Source organism: Mus pahari, chromosome 19 (genome assembly GCF_900095145.1).
Source record: "Mus pahari chromosome 19, PAHARI_EIJ_v1.1, whole genome shotgun sequence".
Taxonomy (NCBI): Eukaryota; Metazoa; Chordata; class Mammalia; order Rodentia; family Muridae; genus Mus; species Mus pahari.
In genome coordinates, this window is record NC_034608.1 from 33,242,645 (window position 1) to 33,256,577 (window position 13,933).

Genomic DNA, 13,933 nt, shown 5'->3' on the forward strand with positions numbered 1-13,933 from the left:
AAGTGTTTGGGGTCATGAGATTTGCTCTCAATGTAGACACCTACAACACTCTAATCACAGGTTTGGCTCAGGAAGGCTCTGGTACAAGGTCACCTTACTGGTAATTCCCTGTCCAAAGGTCCATTCCTGGCAGCAGGCACTCCCTCCAGGCATTGGGCTTCAAGGCTCAGAACTCATCAGAATTCCAGAAGATACGCATTTAGGTAAAGATACAGTTTTAGAACATGGTGAATGTTCCTATCAGCAGAAAAGCTTCCCTGTGGCCTTCTTTTTTTTTTTTTTTTTTTTTTTAAAAAAAAAAAAAAAAGGAACTTTAATTTTGCAATAGTCAAAGAAAAAAAAAATAGAAGCAATCAATCAGGCTTTCCTCAGAGGCCTGTTGTGGGAGGGTTTATACCCTGCAGTGGGGTTCTACAGCAAAGACAAGAATGGACTCAAGTTGAATCTAAGGGCAGTGGGAACAGGGTGTGTGTGTGGGGTGGGGGAGCAGTGGGAAATTAGAGAAGAAATAAACACCCAGGTGAGGACATAGATCTTGTTATAAGAGGCTTATCGGGGCCAGAGAGATGGCTCAGTGGTTAAGAGCACTGTCTGTTCTTCCAGAGGTCCTGAGTTCAATTCCCAGCAACTACATGGTGGCTCACAACAATCTGATGCCCTCTTCTGGTGTGTCTGAAGACAGTGACAATGTACTCACATACATAAAATAAATAAATCTTAAAAAAAAAAAAAATAGAGGCTTTTCCCTGGGGACAAGTCAAATGATAATAAAGCTGCCCTTTTGCAAAAATTTCATCCACAAGCAAGAGAGGGTTTTTTTTTTTTGTTTGTTTGTTTGTTTTTTTACCATCTTGATAGGATTCTTGCTAAAACTAGCCTGAGGTCAGGACTTAGAAAGTGTAAGAAGATCTTGCTGGGAATTAGGTTGGGATATGCCACTAGGAATGCCCAAGGGCAGAGAGGAGTCGCTCCTTCGACACATTGTAAATCTAGGTCTTAACACTGCTGGGGGTCCATCTGATACCAGATGCCAGGAGGCTTGTCCCAGCCAGTCCATAGATAATAGGGCCTCGGTGATTAGGAATATTGACTGCTACTCCAGGTGACCTGAGTTGCATTCTTGGCACCCACGTGGTAGCTCGTGGCAAACTGTAACTCCAGTTCCAGCACTTTCTTCCGGCCTCCTCGGGCATTGCATTCGTGTTATGTAGAGGCATACATGCAGGAAAACCAGAAAGAACAACGGACTAAGTTTAGACTCTCAGACAAAGGCCTGAACTGGAACCAAGGGGGATTAAGGAAAAGGGCTTAACCCTGGTCTCATCAAAAGGGAGAGGGGAGTGTTGTATGTCTACAGAAAGAAAACCCTTTTCGAGCAAGCCAGCAGAAAGCAGAGTTGCAGCTTACTGAGAAATAGCTCCAGTGTTAATAGTCAAGCACTTAAGAACAGGACAGCGCACAGCCAAGACTACGAACTTTCTTTCTAGTAAAGGAACTCGCACTGTGGGTTTTGAGGAACAGTGGACAGGATTACAGCCCCACCATGTAAGAACACAGGTCACAAGGAGGGGAAGAAACCTTGTCTGTACAGGACACAGAGGGTTAAGACACGTGCTTGACTGTGACCAAAGTTCATAGTCCTGTTTGAAATGCTCAGAGCACTCTGGGTCTGCGGCTGGGAGGAGGGTGAAACTGAGCCTGCCTTGGCCTGCAAGTGTGGCTCATTGTGATTTTATCATTCTTGTTTGCAATATCTCTATTAAAAAGGAATGTTTGGTGGCGCATGCCTTTAATTCCAGCACTTGGGAGGCAGAGGAAGGGGGATTTCTGAGTTCGAGGCCAGCCTGGTCTACAAAGTGAGTTCCAGGGCTACACAGAGAAACCCCATCTGGGGGGGAGGGGGAGGAATGTTGCTAAGAATATTGAAAGCAATCTTTACAGTGAGTTTTTCAGACTCGGGTGATTTCCCCTGCCTTTCTGTTCTGCCTCATACAACCATTTCCTTTATTTTGTTTCTCTGTGTAACTGCCCTGGCTGTCCTGGGACTCTCTTTGTAGACCGGGCTGGCCTCGAACTCACAGAGATCTATCTGCCTCTGCCTCTGCCTCTGCCTCTGCCTCTGCCTCTGCCTCTGCCTCTGCCTCTGCCTCTGCCTCTGCCTCTGCCTCTGCCNCTGCCTCTGCCTCCCAAGTGCTGGGATTAAGCGCATGTGCCACCAGGCCCCACTTCACCCATCCATTTTTAAGGGCATTTTCTCTGTGAGATGCAGGTTGCTAGCCAGTCTCTCCCTAGAGACAGTGTGCAATATCCTGCACCACAAGACAAAGGCCAGGCACACTGCACACATGGTGGGCAGATGAGGAGGAGCTTGCTGTTAACATGCCATATGGCTTACATAGATGTAAGAGTCTGTGCCTCCTGGTCCCACAAATACTACTGATCTCTGGGAAATGACTCCATGCGCCCAAGTTTAGGAATCTCTCTCCCTATCTCGCCCAGAGACACACCCCTTTGAGAACTCTGCCATGTTTGAATCCAGAAGCAAGAAGTAGATAGGAGAAATGCCTTCTTTTTTTTTTTCTCGAGATAATTACATCATCTCTCCCCTCCCTTTCCTCTCACATATACCATCCCACCCCCATTCCTTCTCTCTTTCAAATTTCTGGCAAGAGAATTCTTATTGCCCACCTGATAAGGTCTTGTAAGGAAAAAATTTATTTATTTTTTTAAGATTTATTTATTATATGTAAGTACACTGTAGCTGTCTTCAGACACTCCAGAAGAGGGCACCGGATCTATTTATGGATGGTTGTGAGCTACCATGTGGTTGCTGGGAATTGAACTCAGGACCTTTGGAAGAGCAGTCAGTGCTCTTAACCGCTGAGCCATCTCTCCAGCCCCTTGTTTATTATTTTATTTGTGTGTATTTCTGGGCATGCCACACTGAACATCAATACCCAGGACTCGCATGGTAGAAGGAGATGTCGTCTTGAAGAAACAATGAAATATCGCAATGAGTACATTTTGCTACCAGGAAATGAGGGTTAAATTGACACTGCCCTTCCCCCCTCCATTAAAGCCATTCCAGTTTGCCTTCTCCAAATGGCCTATGACACAGTAACAGAGGGCAACTGCCTTGAGACTAACAGTCGAGTCATAGTTCCTGGGACAGGCAACTGTAACATCTGGACAGATGAGTGAGGGGCTTAAGGAGGGCTTAGAAGAGACTGGCAGCCAGGCTGGCCAGATGGAGAGCGTGCCTGGGGTGCACACTTGCTAGGGGTGATGCCGGAACGGAGGTCAGATGGGAAAGGTGTTGGTCAACAGTCTAACCCAGGCTGACCTTAAAAGCAACTCCTTCCCTGAAGATGACCTTTAACCCCTGACCTTCCTATCTCCACCTTGGCAAAAGGTCAGTATTAGGAAACTATGTTTATACTCCCAGATCTCTCTTGTTATTTAGACACAGGGTTTCAAGCAGCTCAACCTATGCTATTGCTCATACCAGCCAAGCAGAAAAACAGAAAAACGAAGGTGCCAACCACGGACTCTGGAGCGCACCAAATATTGATGAAACCTCAGGAAAATAACAGCACTTGAACGTCAGTGTAAAAATCTTGGCTCTACACAGGTGATTGGTGGCCTTCATTTCCAAAGGGGCCCTTATCACAAGTCACAGGGGCAAAGGGCTGAAGTCACAGCTCATTGGCCATTTTATCCATCTTGTGTGATGCTTCTTAAAGGTACTTCTGCAGGTGGCTTGGTTAACTATGTTGCAATTCCTGGGTGTTCGGAGACAATATCAGAACGGGCTCTATTCCTTCTATAGTCTTTTAAACTAGCTATCCAGCTAATTATCAAGATACGGTATGATAAAGGGTTCTAGGGAGGGCTCTGCTATGTGGCCACCTGTCTGCAATCCAGGGTAGGGTGGGCAATTGCCCTGTCTAGATAAGAGCCGGGCAATTGCAAGCACCTGACTAGCAGACATTGCACAAGGTGTGTTGAGGCCAGACGCGACTCCCGGGCCAGGTTGGTCTTCCTGCTACGCTAGGCAGATGAGGGTTCTCTAAGTGCTCATTATCTGCTCAGAGACAGGGGACTGATTCCGCACCACTCACCGCTACCCTACCTGTCCCGCGTGGTTAGCAGGTACATGGAATGGGTCGGGAGGTCTTTGCCCTTCTCATAATGCTGGCTCTGAATTAGCTTTGGCTCTTAGCAGGAGCACAGGGTAGCTCTGCACACGCCTCTCAGTCACCATGTCCTAAGTAAGGGTCCGTAAGTCCGTACTGTATTTGTGCAGACAGGAGCTGGTTGCCACCGCCTGGAAGACAATGCTGCTGTAGCAAGGGACACAGTCCGGTCCATTTTGTCGGCCTGAGCAAGTTTATCGGCTCCATTCAGTCGCCCGGAGCTCGGGCAGCACCAACCAGGAGACGCGTGCGCTTACGTTTCACCTCTGCGCTCTGACATCAGAGGCCTTAGGGACTTAGGAAAGAGGGAAGGGACAGGGAGTGAAGGGGTGTACGTAGGAGGGTCTTGGGGGCGGTCCACACAGAGGATCGTGGAAGGTCAGTTGGGGTAGGGGTTGAGAAATTCCTCCACTGATCCCTCCGTAGCACTCTTAAAAGTTCCAGCACCAACTTGAGCCACGGTAGTCAAATCTAGCATAGTGAGCTGCGAACTGTGTAGCCTGTTCCAGGCGCCCCCACGGCGCTGGATGGGATGGTCCTCCCCCCCCCCATCCGAGCCTGCCTTGGTAGTGTCCTAGGGAGGCGAGGCTTAGGGTTGTTGTCTTCAGCAGTGCGCGTGCGCAGTGGATAGTGTTTGCTCAGCGCGCGACACTGTCGTGGGTGATTTCTCAGGTGCTAGGGGCGGGATGGCCTGAAAGCGGGGCTCCTAGCTGAGGCGGGGACACAGATGGGCGTGGGGTCCTAGTCTCCAGTGCCACTCACCGGCCGGTATCCTGTCTGACTCCCGTCACGAGGTGTGTCTATGGCTCAGGAGCTCCTGGGACAGCGAGTCTGAGCAGCTGATGGGCCAAGAGGCGGCGCCCCGCTTCTGCTCACCTGAATGCAGGTGAGACGTGAGGGGCACCCTCTATACACCTGCCTGCAGCAGCGCAGCCATTGCCTGGTCACCCGAGGAGGAAGCATTCCATTTGGTGTCTAGGTCCTGGGCCAGCGTGGGCGCGGGTGGACGATTCAGACTGAGTCCAATTGGATAGGTCGACCTGGGTCGCAAGAGAACTTGGGGGGAGCAAAGTGATGGACCAGTCTTAGGGCGAAGAGGGTCGACGGGACGCTGGGCTAGGTCCGTACAGTGTTAGGGGATGAGGAACTTGAATGTGGATCATCATGGGACCAGAGGGTGAAAGGCGATGTTGGCCAGATCTCCGCGAGGTAGGACTGGGTGGTGTCAGCACTTAGTGAAAGGGAGCCGGAATAGGAAGGACCCCCTAGCTCTCAGCATACCATGGGCTGGGGCTGGGGCTCTGCTGCCTTAGAAAAGGGTGCCTAAGGCTTTTTAGAAGGCTTTCAGAGTCGTCGGAATGACAGAGGAGGTGGCAGCTCCCAGGTACAGTTTGAATTCATGTCGGTGTCGGTATCGATATTTGTTTTCTGACCGTGTTTATGTATGAAATCGGTAGCTATACACGGGACTTGTTCCCATGGTTTGTATTTTTTTTATTTAAACTTTTCTTCAGGAAGAGTGTGAGCCATGATTAAGGAAACATCAGATATGGTGAAAATAGGAGATTCCTCTACACACACCAAGCCTTCCAAGGCAGGCTCTGGTAGACCCGCCCTAGGCTCCAGGTTCTAGTTATGGAACCAGAGCTCCTAGACCTTGGAAGTTCTCTCTGAACCATTTCCCTGAGCTATTCTGGACAGAATATATCTTAGGGTAGTGAGAATCTGGAGAATCCTGTTAGGATACTGGATAAGTAAATAAATCCCAGTAGTGTTTCTCTTAGGCCACTGAGAACCACGTGGGAGAGGATTAGTGAGGGGCATTACCGATGTGCTGCAAAAGGCAAAGGCATAGTAAACAGCTGCTGTGTGTTTATGCCTTTCTGTTAATAAAAAGGAAACGTTTCATCTAGAGAAAGACTGACTCAGCGTGTGCCCCAAACCCGTGGTATTGCTAAGGGCTCTCAGTTCTCGGGTTTCAGTTCTCTATTTCCAGGCTTAATAGTTTTCTTTTCAGCTTTGTTAAGCATACATTTCTTTTGGCGTTGGAAAATACTTTGGCTAGCTGCATGTGTGTGATTTCTGAAAGTGTTAGAAGAATCCTCGTGCCTAGAGTCATCTATTGCTCTATTGATATGTCAAGGAAGAGTGACAGCCAGTGTGGGAGGGACAGCCAGTGTGGGAAGGAGAGACAAGAGTCCAGATAACCATTTGACCTCAAGGATTATTCACTACGGTGACAAGCATCAGTTCGCAACACAGGCCTGGCGACTCAGAAGCAGGTGGCAGAGAGGTTCATAGGCAAGGCTCAGGACTCCAGTGGTAAGCCTCAGTCCACAACACACACACATGGGGTACCCGATTCAGAAGTAAGTGGCAGAGAGACTCACAGGCAAGGCTCTCAATCTGTCCCTCGCTCGGCGTGTCTCAGGCGCCAACTTCTTCCTCTGGACCCCCTTCACTTGATTCGGCCAGAGCAGCAATCAATCAGATGTTCTCTGGTGGGAGAGCCTGACGACACAATGATCTTCTGTCAGAGCATCAGGGTCTCTGCCTGGCTGTTGTGAGCCTCTGCTTCTATTCGCTCCAGGCGGTGGCCACTCTCTAGCATTACGCCGTCACATAGTACTTCATTCTTATCTGCTACTTGCAGAGCTGACCTGAGCCGGAGACCTGACTGCTCATCCAACTCAACCACACATAGCCGACGTGAGCTAGCTGCTCCTTCTTGCAACATGCAACTCAGTCCTGTTCTTATTTTCTTATTAACACGCTTTCTACATTTGGACACAAAACCAGGGAGTGCGGTGAACCCCGCAGCCTTTTGGACTGTGGGAGAACACAACCCTCATTCTGGCCATGTGAGGAGAGTGAGTGGGAAGAGGGGAACACGAGAGGCCCAAAAGGATCAGTGTAGCCAAGTTAGCTGGATTATAGAGGGAAGGGCAGCCCAGCCCCTGAGCTAGAGGAGTTTAGAGCAGGGGGAAGGGAGTGTCAGCCAGGAGGACCCTATAACAGGTGGGGACTGAGGGATGCTGGGAGAACCTGGCGGCCATTGTTGGCTCTGAGGTGTTATTAGGGAGCAGTGTCAAGCCACTGTGCACCATGCTTCACACAATAAGCAGCATGGAGAAGTCCTCACGTCGGGCGTGGTGTGAAGCAGGCACGCAGAAGGAGACCTCAGTGTCCCCTTTTTTGCCTTTCTTATGTGAGAGGGATGTGGTCAGATTGAGGTGCAGAAATAAATGCAAAAGGAGAACTGAGCTGGCCCTGCAGTCATCTTCTGCCTCCTGGGCACAGCTGTCACTGCAGAGGGACCAGCAGGGCTCTGTGGGACTCCAGGGAGGGATGAGGGATGGCCAGCTAGATGCCAACACCAGACAGGCTGCCGGCAGCCAGAACATGGCCTTTTACTCTCACGGCTGAAGGAGTGGACTTCGCTGTCCACTCCTCAGGTGAAGGGTGCTGATTGGCGGTGTTAGTTCCGAAGGCCGCCCAGAGCTTTGCGAATGTGGCCGTGTAGAAACACACTGCAGGAGGTCCGAGCACAGAGCCAGCATGGGGAAGCGGTGAGGGAGGTTGGAGTGTCCTGTGTGTTCTGGGGTGCGATCCATCACTTCTGTAGCTATTTGGCACCTGCTCTGGAATGGCCAGGAGGTCTGTTTGGCTGTGTCTGTGTCGGTGACTGTCCTAGCCAGGGTTTCTATTCCTGCCCAAAACATCATGACCAAGAGGCAAGTTGGTGAGGAAAGGGTTTATTCAGCTTACACTTTTCCACATTGCTGTTCATCACCAAAGGAAGTCAAGACTGGAACTCAAGCAGGGCAGGAAGCAGGAGCTGATGCAGAGGCCATGGAGGGATGTTCCTTACTGGCTTGCTCTCCTGGCTTGCTCAGCCTGATCTCTTATAGAAGCCAAGACTAGCAGCCCAGGGCTGGCACCACCCACAATGGGCCTTCCTATCCTTGGTCAATAATTGAGAAAATGCCCCACAGCTGGATCTCATGGAGGCATTTCCTCAAGGGAGGCTCCTCTCTCTGTGATAACTCCAGCTTGTGTCAAGTTGACACACAAAACCGGCTAGTATAGTGACTGACAGACGTGCAGTGCTTCCTTTCTGTGCCCTCGCTCTAAAGGGTACCTTGAAGATTTGGTCTCTCTGATGAAGCTGTAACAGACCGCCTGGGTGTGCCTGATGCAGGCGGTGCTTCACACTCTGTGTTTTTCCGGGGTCACTCCTGTTCTTCCGGGGTCAGCCACTGTGCTCAGTGAAGCCATGAGAACCCACTCAGCTGGGTCATCTTTGATCCACTGACCCTGATCAGCTCTGGGCTTCCTCCTACTCTGACCAAACCAGAACTTTGTTGAGATGGTGGTACTCAAGTCTCTTGATTTAGGAAGTGGAGCTAGTAGAGATTTCTAGAGTTGGGAGGGGGGGGGCGGGAGGGGTAGGAGGGGGTCCGCTCAGGTCAAGGTCCAGGCTACACAGGAGCAGACATCTTTGCCACACAATCACTGCAAAATGGGAACTTGCTCCCAGTCTCATGACTTGTGAACAACTGCAAGATGGGGGCCTTTTTTTTTCCTCCAGATCTAGAAAAAAAGGAAGGTCTGCCTTCCCTCCTAGCCTTAGACTGGACATTAATATGCCTGGGTTACAAAGTGTAAAGTATTCAGCTGGGGGTCGGGGGTGGGGGTAGTGTTACATGTTTAAAACTTCATTCTCAGAAAAAGAAAAACGAATGCAGAGCCATGCCAAGGCCAGATACCCCCGCCCGGTGGTAACACGTTAAATTCTGCGTGAGTAAGAGTAACTTTGGAGTCGTTGGAAACGTGAAATAAACTAGTGTTGGTGCCAGCAGGGGTGTGAGCCACAGGTATAGGCTGTGCCCAGGGCAGCCTCTAAGTCAACATCTCCAGAGAGCATTTATTTCTGTGTGCCTGGGGACATACTGGGGACGGTGACACAGGGCTCCCAGGATTGCAGGGGGTACATGGATATCAGAGTTGTCCCCACACAGCTGTGTCCTGTGTGAAGGTAAGGGGAAACCCAACACTTCCAGGATGTTGGCCTTGGTTATAGGTCTTCTGCCAACTTAGTGTAATAATGGCTACTGGTTCTTTGTCCCTTGGCACGAGCCCTAGCACTCAAGCTTAGCACAAGCCACATGTTCTGGTCTTTTCTGTGGCCCCAGAGTGGATGGAATCATGTAGATAGAATGTTAATACAATGCTTCTGGTACTTACTCTGCCGACTCATGGTTCTGTCGGTGGCTGTGAAGTTCTGCTTCTGTCCCACAAAGCGGGTGTGGAGAAGCACCCTGCCCCCGAGGAAGTAGGGTCAGGGTTGTTGGTTCCACTTGCTGTGGGACCGGCTTTCTGTGGCTGACACTGATTCTGGAAGTGAAAGGCCCATTAGGGTCTCAAATTTTCCTTCAGCCTTGAGACTCTCGATTATACGGTTTCACAGACACAGCTGGTTCAGTTGAGGTACCGTTTGCCGTTCATGCACAGTTTAGAATCTGTGCGTGCATCCAACAAGTATTTCATGAGGGCCTACTGTGTGCCAGCCATCATACCAGGCAGTGGAGTTATAAAGCTGAACAGGCTAGTCCTCGGCCTCAGTACCAGAAGGTGGCTCAGGTTTGGTCTCGGAGGGCATGCAAGTTTGTATGAAGCCCATCATGAGAGCATTTGGCCCAGTGCCTGGTGCTTCTCCATGGACTTGAGGGCATCTCAAGCAAGTGAATTTAAGCTAGCTGGTCAGGGGCAGGGCCAGGAGGCCAGGGAGATTTGAACTCCGAACTCAAGGGCTGTTGAATGGAGCAAGGTGGGGAGAGTTTGAGGTTGGGGCCCAGGGAAATGAGTCACACCAAAGCACCAATCGGTCCTACAGACTTATTCTGGAAACCCTTAGAGTCTTACAGAGGAACTAAAGTCGTTCAGCCTCTGGATAGTGCAGTTTATAACCAGGCTGCTGCGAAGACTAGAGCCGAGACTGAAGTTCTACCAGAAAAGCATCGCCCCCATCTCTGGGTATTGCCTGCCTCCCTTCGTGGCTGAGCATCTCAGGTTCAACTTATTTCTTTCTCCTGTGCCCTCTGTTAGGTACCTTGCAGGGTTTGTGAGTCTTTGTAAGCATAAGAGTGAGGTAGAGCGCTTAAGAAATGCTCCCCACACCTTTGTCCTGTGGTGGAAGTGGGGGTGGCGGCGGGAGTGGGTGGGTAGACTGTGCGTGGGAAGAAGGCAGTAGTGGTTCTCGCTTCTCCCGAGTCGGCACAGGGTGAATGTTCTTTCTTCTTCAGATTAAGGATGGGTACCGGAAAATCCTAAAGACAGCTTTGCTAAAACTGAAGTGTGGTGCCAAGCCCAGCTGCCCGCTGTTGGCCCAGGAGGCCCTCCTGGCATCCAGATTCAGATCATGACTCCTGTGAGCAGCCACGGCGTGGCCGAGAGCATTTTCGACCTGGACTACGCTTCGTGGAAGATTCGGTCCACTCTAGCGGTGGCCGGCTTTGTCTTCTACCTGGGCGTCTTTGTGGTCTGCCACCAGCTCTCATCGTCCCTGAATGCCACCTACCGCTCCCTGGCAGCCAAAGAGAAGGTCTTCTGGAACCTGGCAGCGACACGTGCTGTCTTCGGTGTCCAGAGCACAGCTGCAGGCCTGTGGGCCCTGCTGGTAGACCCCGTGCTCTACGCCGACAAAGCTCTCGGGCAGCAGAACTGGTGCTGGTTTCACATCACCACGGCCACTGGCTTCTTCTTCTTTGAGAATGTGGCCGTTCACCTGTCCAACCTGTTCTTCCGCACCTTTGACTTGTTTCTGGTTGTCCACCACCTCTTTGCCTTTCTCGGGTTCCTGGGTTCAGCGATCAATCTCAGAGCTGGCCACTATCTCGCCATGACCACGTTGCTTCTAGAGATGAGCACGCCCTTCACCTGTGTTTCCTGGATGCTCCTGAAGGTGAGTGCGGTCCTGAGGGGTTGGGGGAGGGGGGAGCCCGATGGCTGCCTGCAGAGCAGGGTGCCTTACACAGTGCTACATTGGCTGGAATGTCACTGGGACCTGCCTTAGGACCTGTGCAGTAAGACATCACCTAACTGAATTCAGCTTCTTATTTAGTTGGTTGGTTGGTTGGCTGGTTGGTTTTTGGTTTTTCAAGACAGGGTCTCTTTGTGTATCCTTGGTTGGCTACCCCAGAACTAGCTCTGTAGACCAGGCTGGCCTCAAACTCACAGAGGTCCTCCTGCCTCTGCCTCCCAAGTGTTGGGATTAAAGGCTTGTGCCACCACCACCTGGCACTCAGCTTCTTATATTTAAGTCTTAGAATTCAAAGAAAGATTAGTGGCTCTTAGGACTAAATGACATGTTATATGTCATAGAAAGCATTATTATTATTATTTTTTTTTTAACTTCAGTACTTACAACATTCTGAAGAGATCTATTTGTGATATTCTGTATACTCAAAAGGCCACCCCTTAAGTCATTGACTTGGGGTGGGGGGTTGTTAGAATATATCATGTATTTTTACAGTAGTTTGAGAGCAATTTTCTTTTCTTTTCTTTACCGTATTCAAAAGTTGGTTCCTGGTCCACCAAGAGGTATGAGCCTTGTCTCAGACCCAGTGGCCCTGCCTCCCCCAAAATAGTCAGACCTTAGCTTCCTGACCTCCCAGGAAGCTGGCTCCAGGGGTCCCCTCCCCAGCCACTGAGTTCCCAAATTCTGCTCACACAGGGCAGAGTCTCATCCTGGGAGGGAGCGGCTGCCCCTGCCTGTGGGAAGCACCTGGTCTAGGTGGGGTAGCCGGGCCTGGCTTTATGTCCACGGCGCAGAGCATCAGCAACAGCTGCTGAAACTCACTTCTGTGCTCGTGGCACAGTGTCCCACCAAGTCCATTTTCACCTGCATCCAGGGCCCTCTGAAAGCGCTTGCAAGAACCAGGTCACGCAGCCCATCCAAATTGCTCCAGGGTGTGTGTGCTCAAGCCACTACTAGATAAGCAGGACTTGTTGGTTCTCTGATATGTGAGATAATTCAAGATAGAAAAGATTGGAGTTTTGCCTTTAGAGTAGGAAAGCAGCCCCATAAGGTGCTGGCTCCGGCTTTCATCTTCCTTCAGAATTGAGCCCCGGGAGAGCCAGTGCTGGCGAGAAGCCTAGCGCTTTGATCTGCGTCTGCAGCGCGGTGCGTGAAGGGCACAGACGCCTTTTCCCCTGCCCCGGACTGACTGACACTCGGGTTTGCTTCGTCCGCAGGCTGGGTGGTCAGACTCCCTGTTCTGGAAGGTCAACCAGTGGCTGATGATCCACATGTTTCACTGCCGGATGATTCTCACCTACCACATGTGGTGGGTGTGCTTCTGTCACTGGGAGGCCCTCACCAGCAGCCTGCACCTGCCCCACTGGGCACTGTTCCTCTTTGGGCTGGCCCTGCTCACGGTCGTCATTAACCCTTACTGGACACACAAGAAGACCCAGCAGCTCCTCAATCCCGTGGATTGGAACTTCGCACAGGAGGAAGCCAAGGGCAGCAGGCAAGAAAGGACCAATGGCCAGGTGCCTCGGAAAAAGAGGCTGTAGCAGTCCCGCCCAGGGACCGGGTGGACCACGATGCCGACTGGGGAGCGTCCAGGGTTGGGCAAAGCTCCACAGTGACTCTTTACGTATGGATGGGGACATGAGTGAGTTTATATCTAGGCGAATACTAACTTGTTCCTCACTATGAATTCTAAAGTACCCGTGAAGTATTGCTGGGGCCTTGACGTGCCTGCAAGAGGTCTTTGCCCATCATGACTTTCCTCTGAGTCTTCCCAGCGTGGCCCCAGCCACAGTGTATCTGCCAAGGCAGTGTTAGGGAAGGAGCTCTGAAGGCCAGGTGTGCCGGCCGCCGAGGAGGCCAGTCTGGAGCCCTGAGAGGATTCATCAGGAAGGACCTCGTGTGGGCGTGGATGTGCCTTATTTGGAAGTTGTGTTCTTTTTCCTTGCAACAAATTGACCCTAAGAAAATGTGATTTGCTGATGATATTTATTTACTAGCCTGGGTAATTTTAAGCCCGTGGCAGTGCACTGCCCTCTAGTGGCAAGAGGCGGGAGGACAGAGTTATGGTAAGGGCTCATTAAGAGTCTGCCCACCCCTCCTGGCGTGGTGGTGGTGTGAAATCTTGTACTTCAAAAACAAACAAACAAGCAAACAAACAAAAAAAAACAAGGAACCTAATAACCTCTTTATTTTTTTAAATGAGAATTTTTAGTGATATACTTCTTAATTGACAGAATAAGGTGTCTGGAGGGGGTCCTGTACTCAAAGTCGATCATCCCGAGTCGCTAGGGCCCAGAGCAAGAAGCTTGCCTGACGTGACCATGGGGACATGTTCTCATCGCATTGTTTGCAGGTTAGACCTCCAGACACCGGCTAGCAATGCTATCGGCAGACACAAAAACTTTCCCAGAGAGGCTGGGCGTGGTGGCGCACGCCTTTAATCCCAGCACTCGGGAGGCAGAGGCAGGTGGATTTCTGAGTTTGAGGCCAGCCTGATCTACAGAGTGAGATCCAGGACAGCCAGGGCTATACAGAGAAACCCTGTCTCAAAAAATCAAGAAGAAAAAAAAAAAGAAAGAAAAAAAGAAACTTTCCCAGAGAACAATTAAAGTACAAGGGTTTGTTTGTTTGTTTGTTTGTTTGGGGTTTTTTGTTGTTGTTTTGTTTTGTCAAAACTACCTGAGAAATGGTGGTTGCT

At 50.6% G+C, this 13,933-nt stretch overlaps 1 protein-coding gene across 4 annotated transcripts; it reads left to right on the forward strand.

Moving 5' to 3' along the window:
* Positions 1-3,520: 3,520 nt before the first annotated feature.
* Cln8 (CLN8 transmembrane ER and ERGIC protein) lies at positions 3,521-13,715 on the forward strand. 4 transcript variants are annotated; one of them, XM_029531935.1, is made up of 3 exons: positions 3,521-3,631; positions 10,502-11,160; positions 12,453-13,715. In XM_029531935.1, exons 2-3 carry the CDS (start codon positions 10,618-10,620, stop codon positions 12,774-12,776), a joined length of 867 nt encoding a protein of 288 aa, XP_029387795.1. In that variant the 5' UTR covers positions 3,521-3,631; positions 10,502-10,617; the 3' UTR covers positions 12,777-13,715. The 4 variants fall into 4 exon arrangements, with proteins under 4 accessions (XP_029387795.1, XP_029387796.1, XP_029387794.1 ...); XM_029531936.1 differs by lacking the exon at positions 3,521-3,631 and adding an exon at positions 3,682-3,743; XM_029531934.1 differs by lacking the exon at positions 3,521-3,631 and adding an exon at positions 4,065-4,152.
* Positions 13,716-13,933: the final 218 nt, after the last annotated feature.

Excerpts from the sequence above, each read along its gene's own strand:
- Cln8 (XM_029531935.1), top strand. The coding sequence starts at position 10,618 with ATGACTCCTGTGAGCAGCCACGGCGTGGCCGAGAGCATTTTCGACCTG. Across the intron at positions 11,161-12,452 it reads TTTCCTGGATGCTCCTGAAG|GCTGGGTGGTCAGACTCCCT; the intron begins GTGAGTGCGGTC and ends CTTCGTCCGCAG.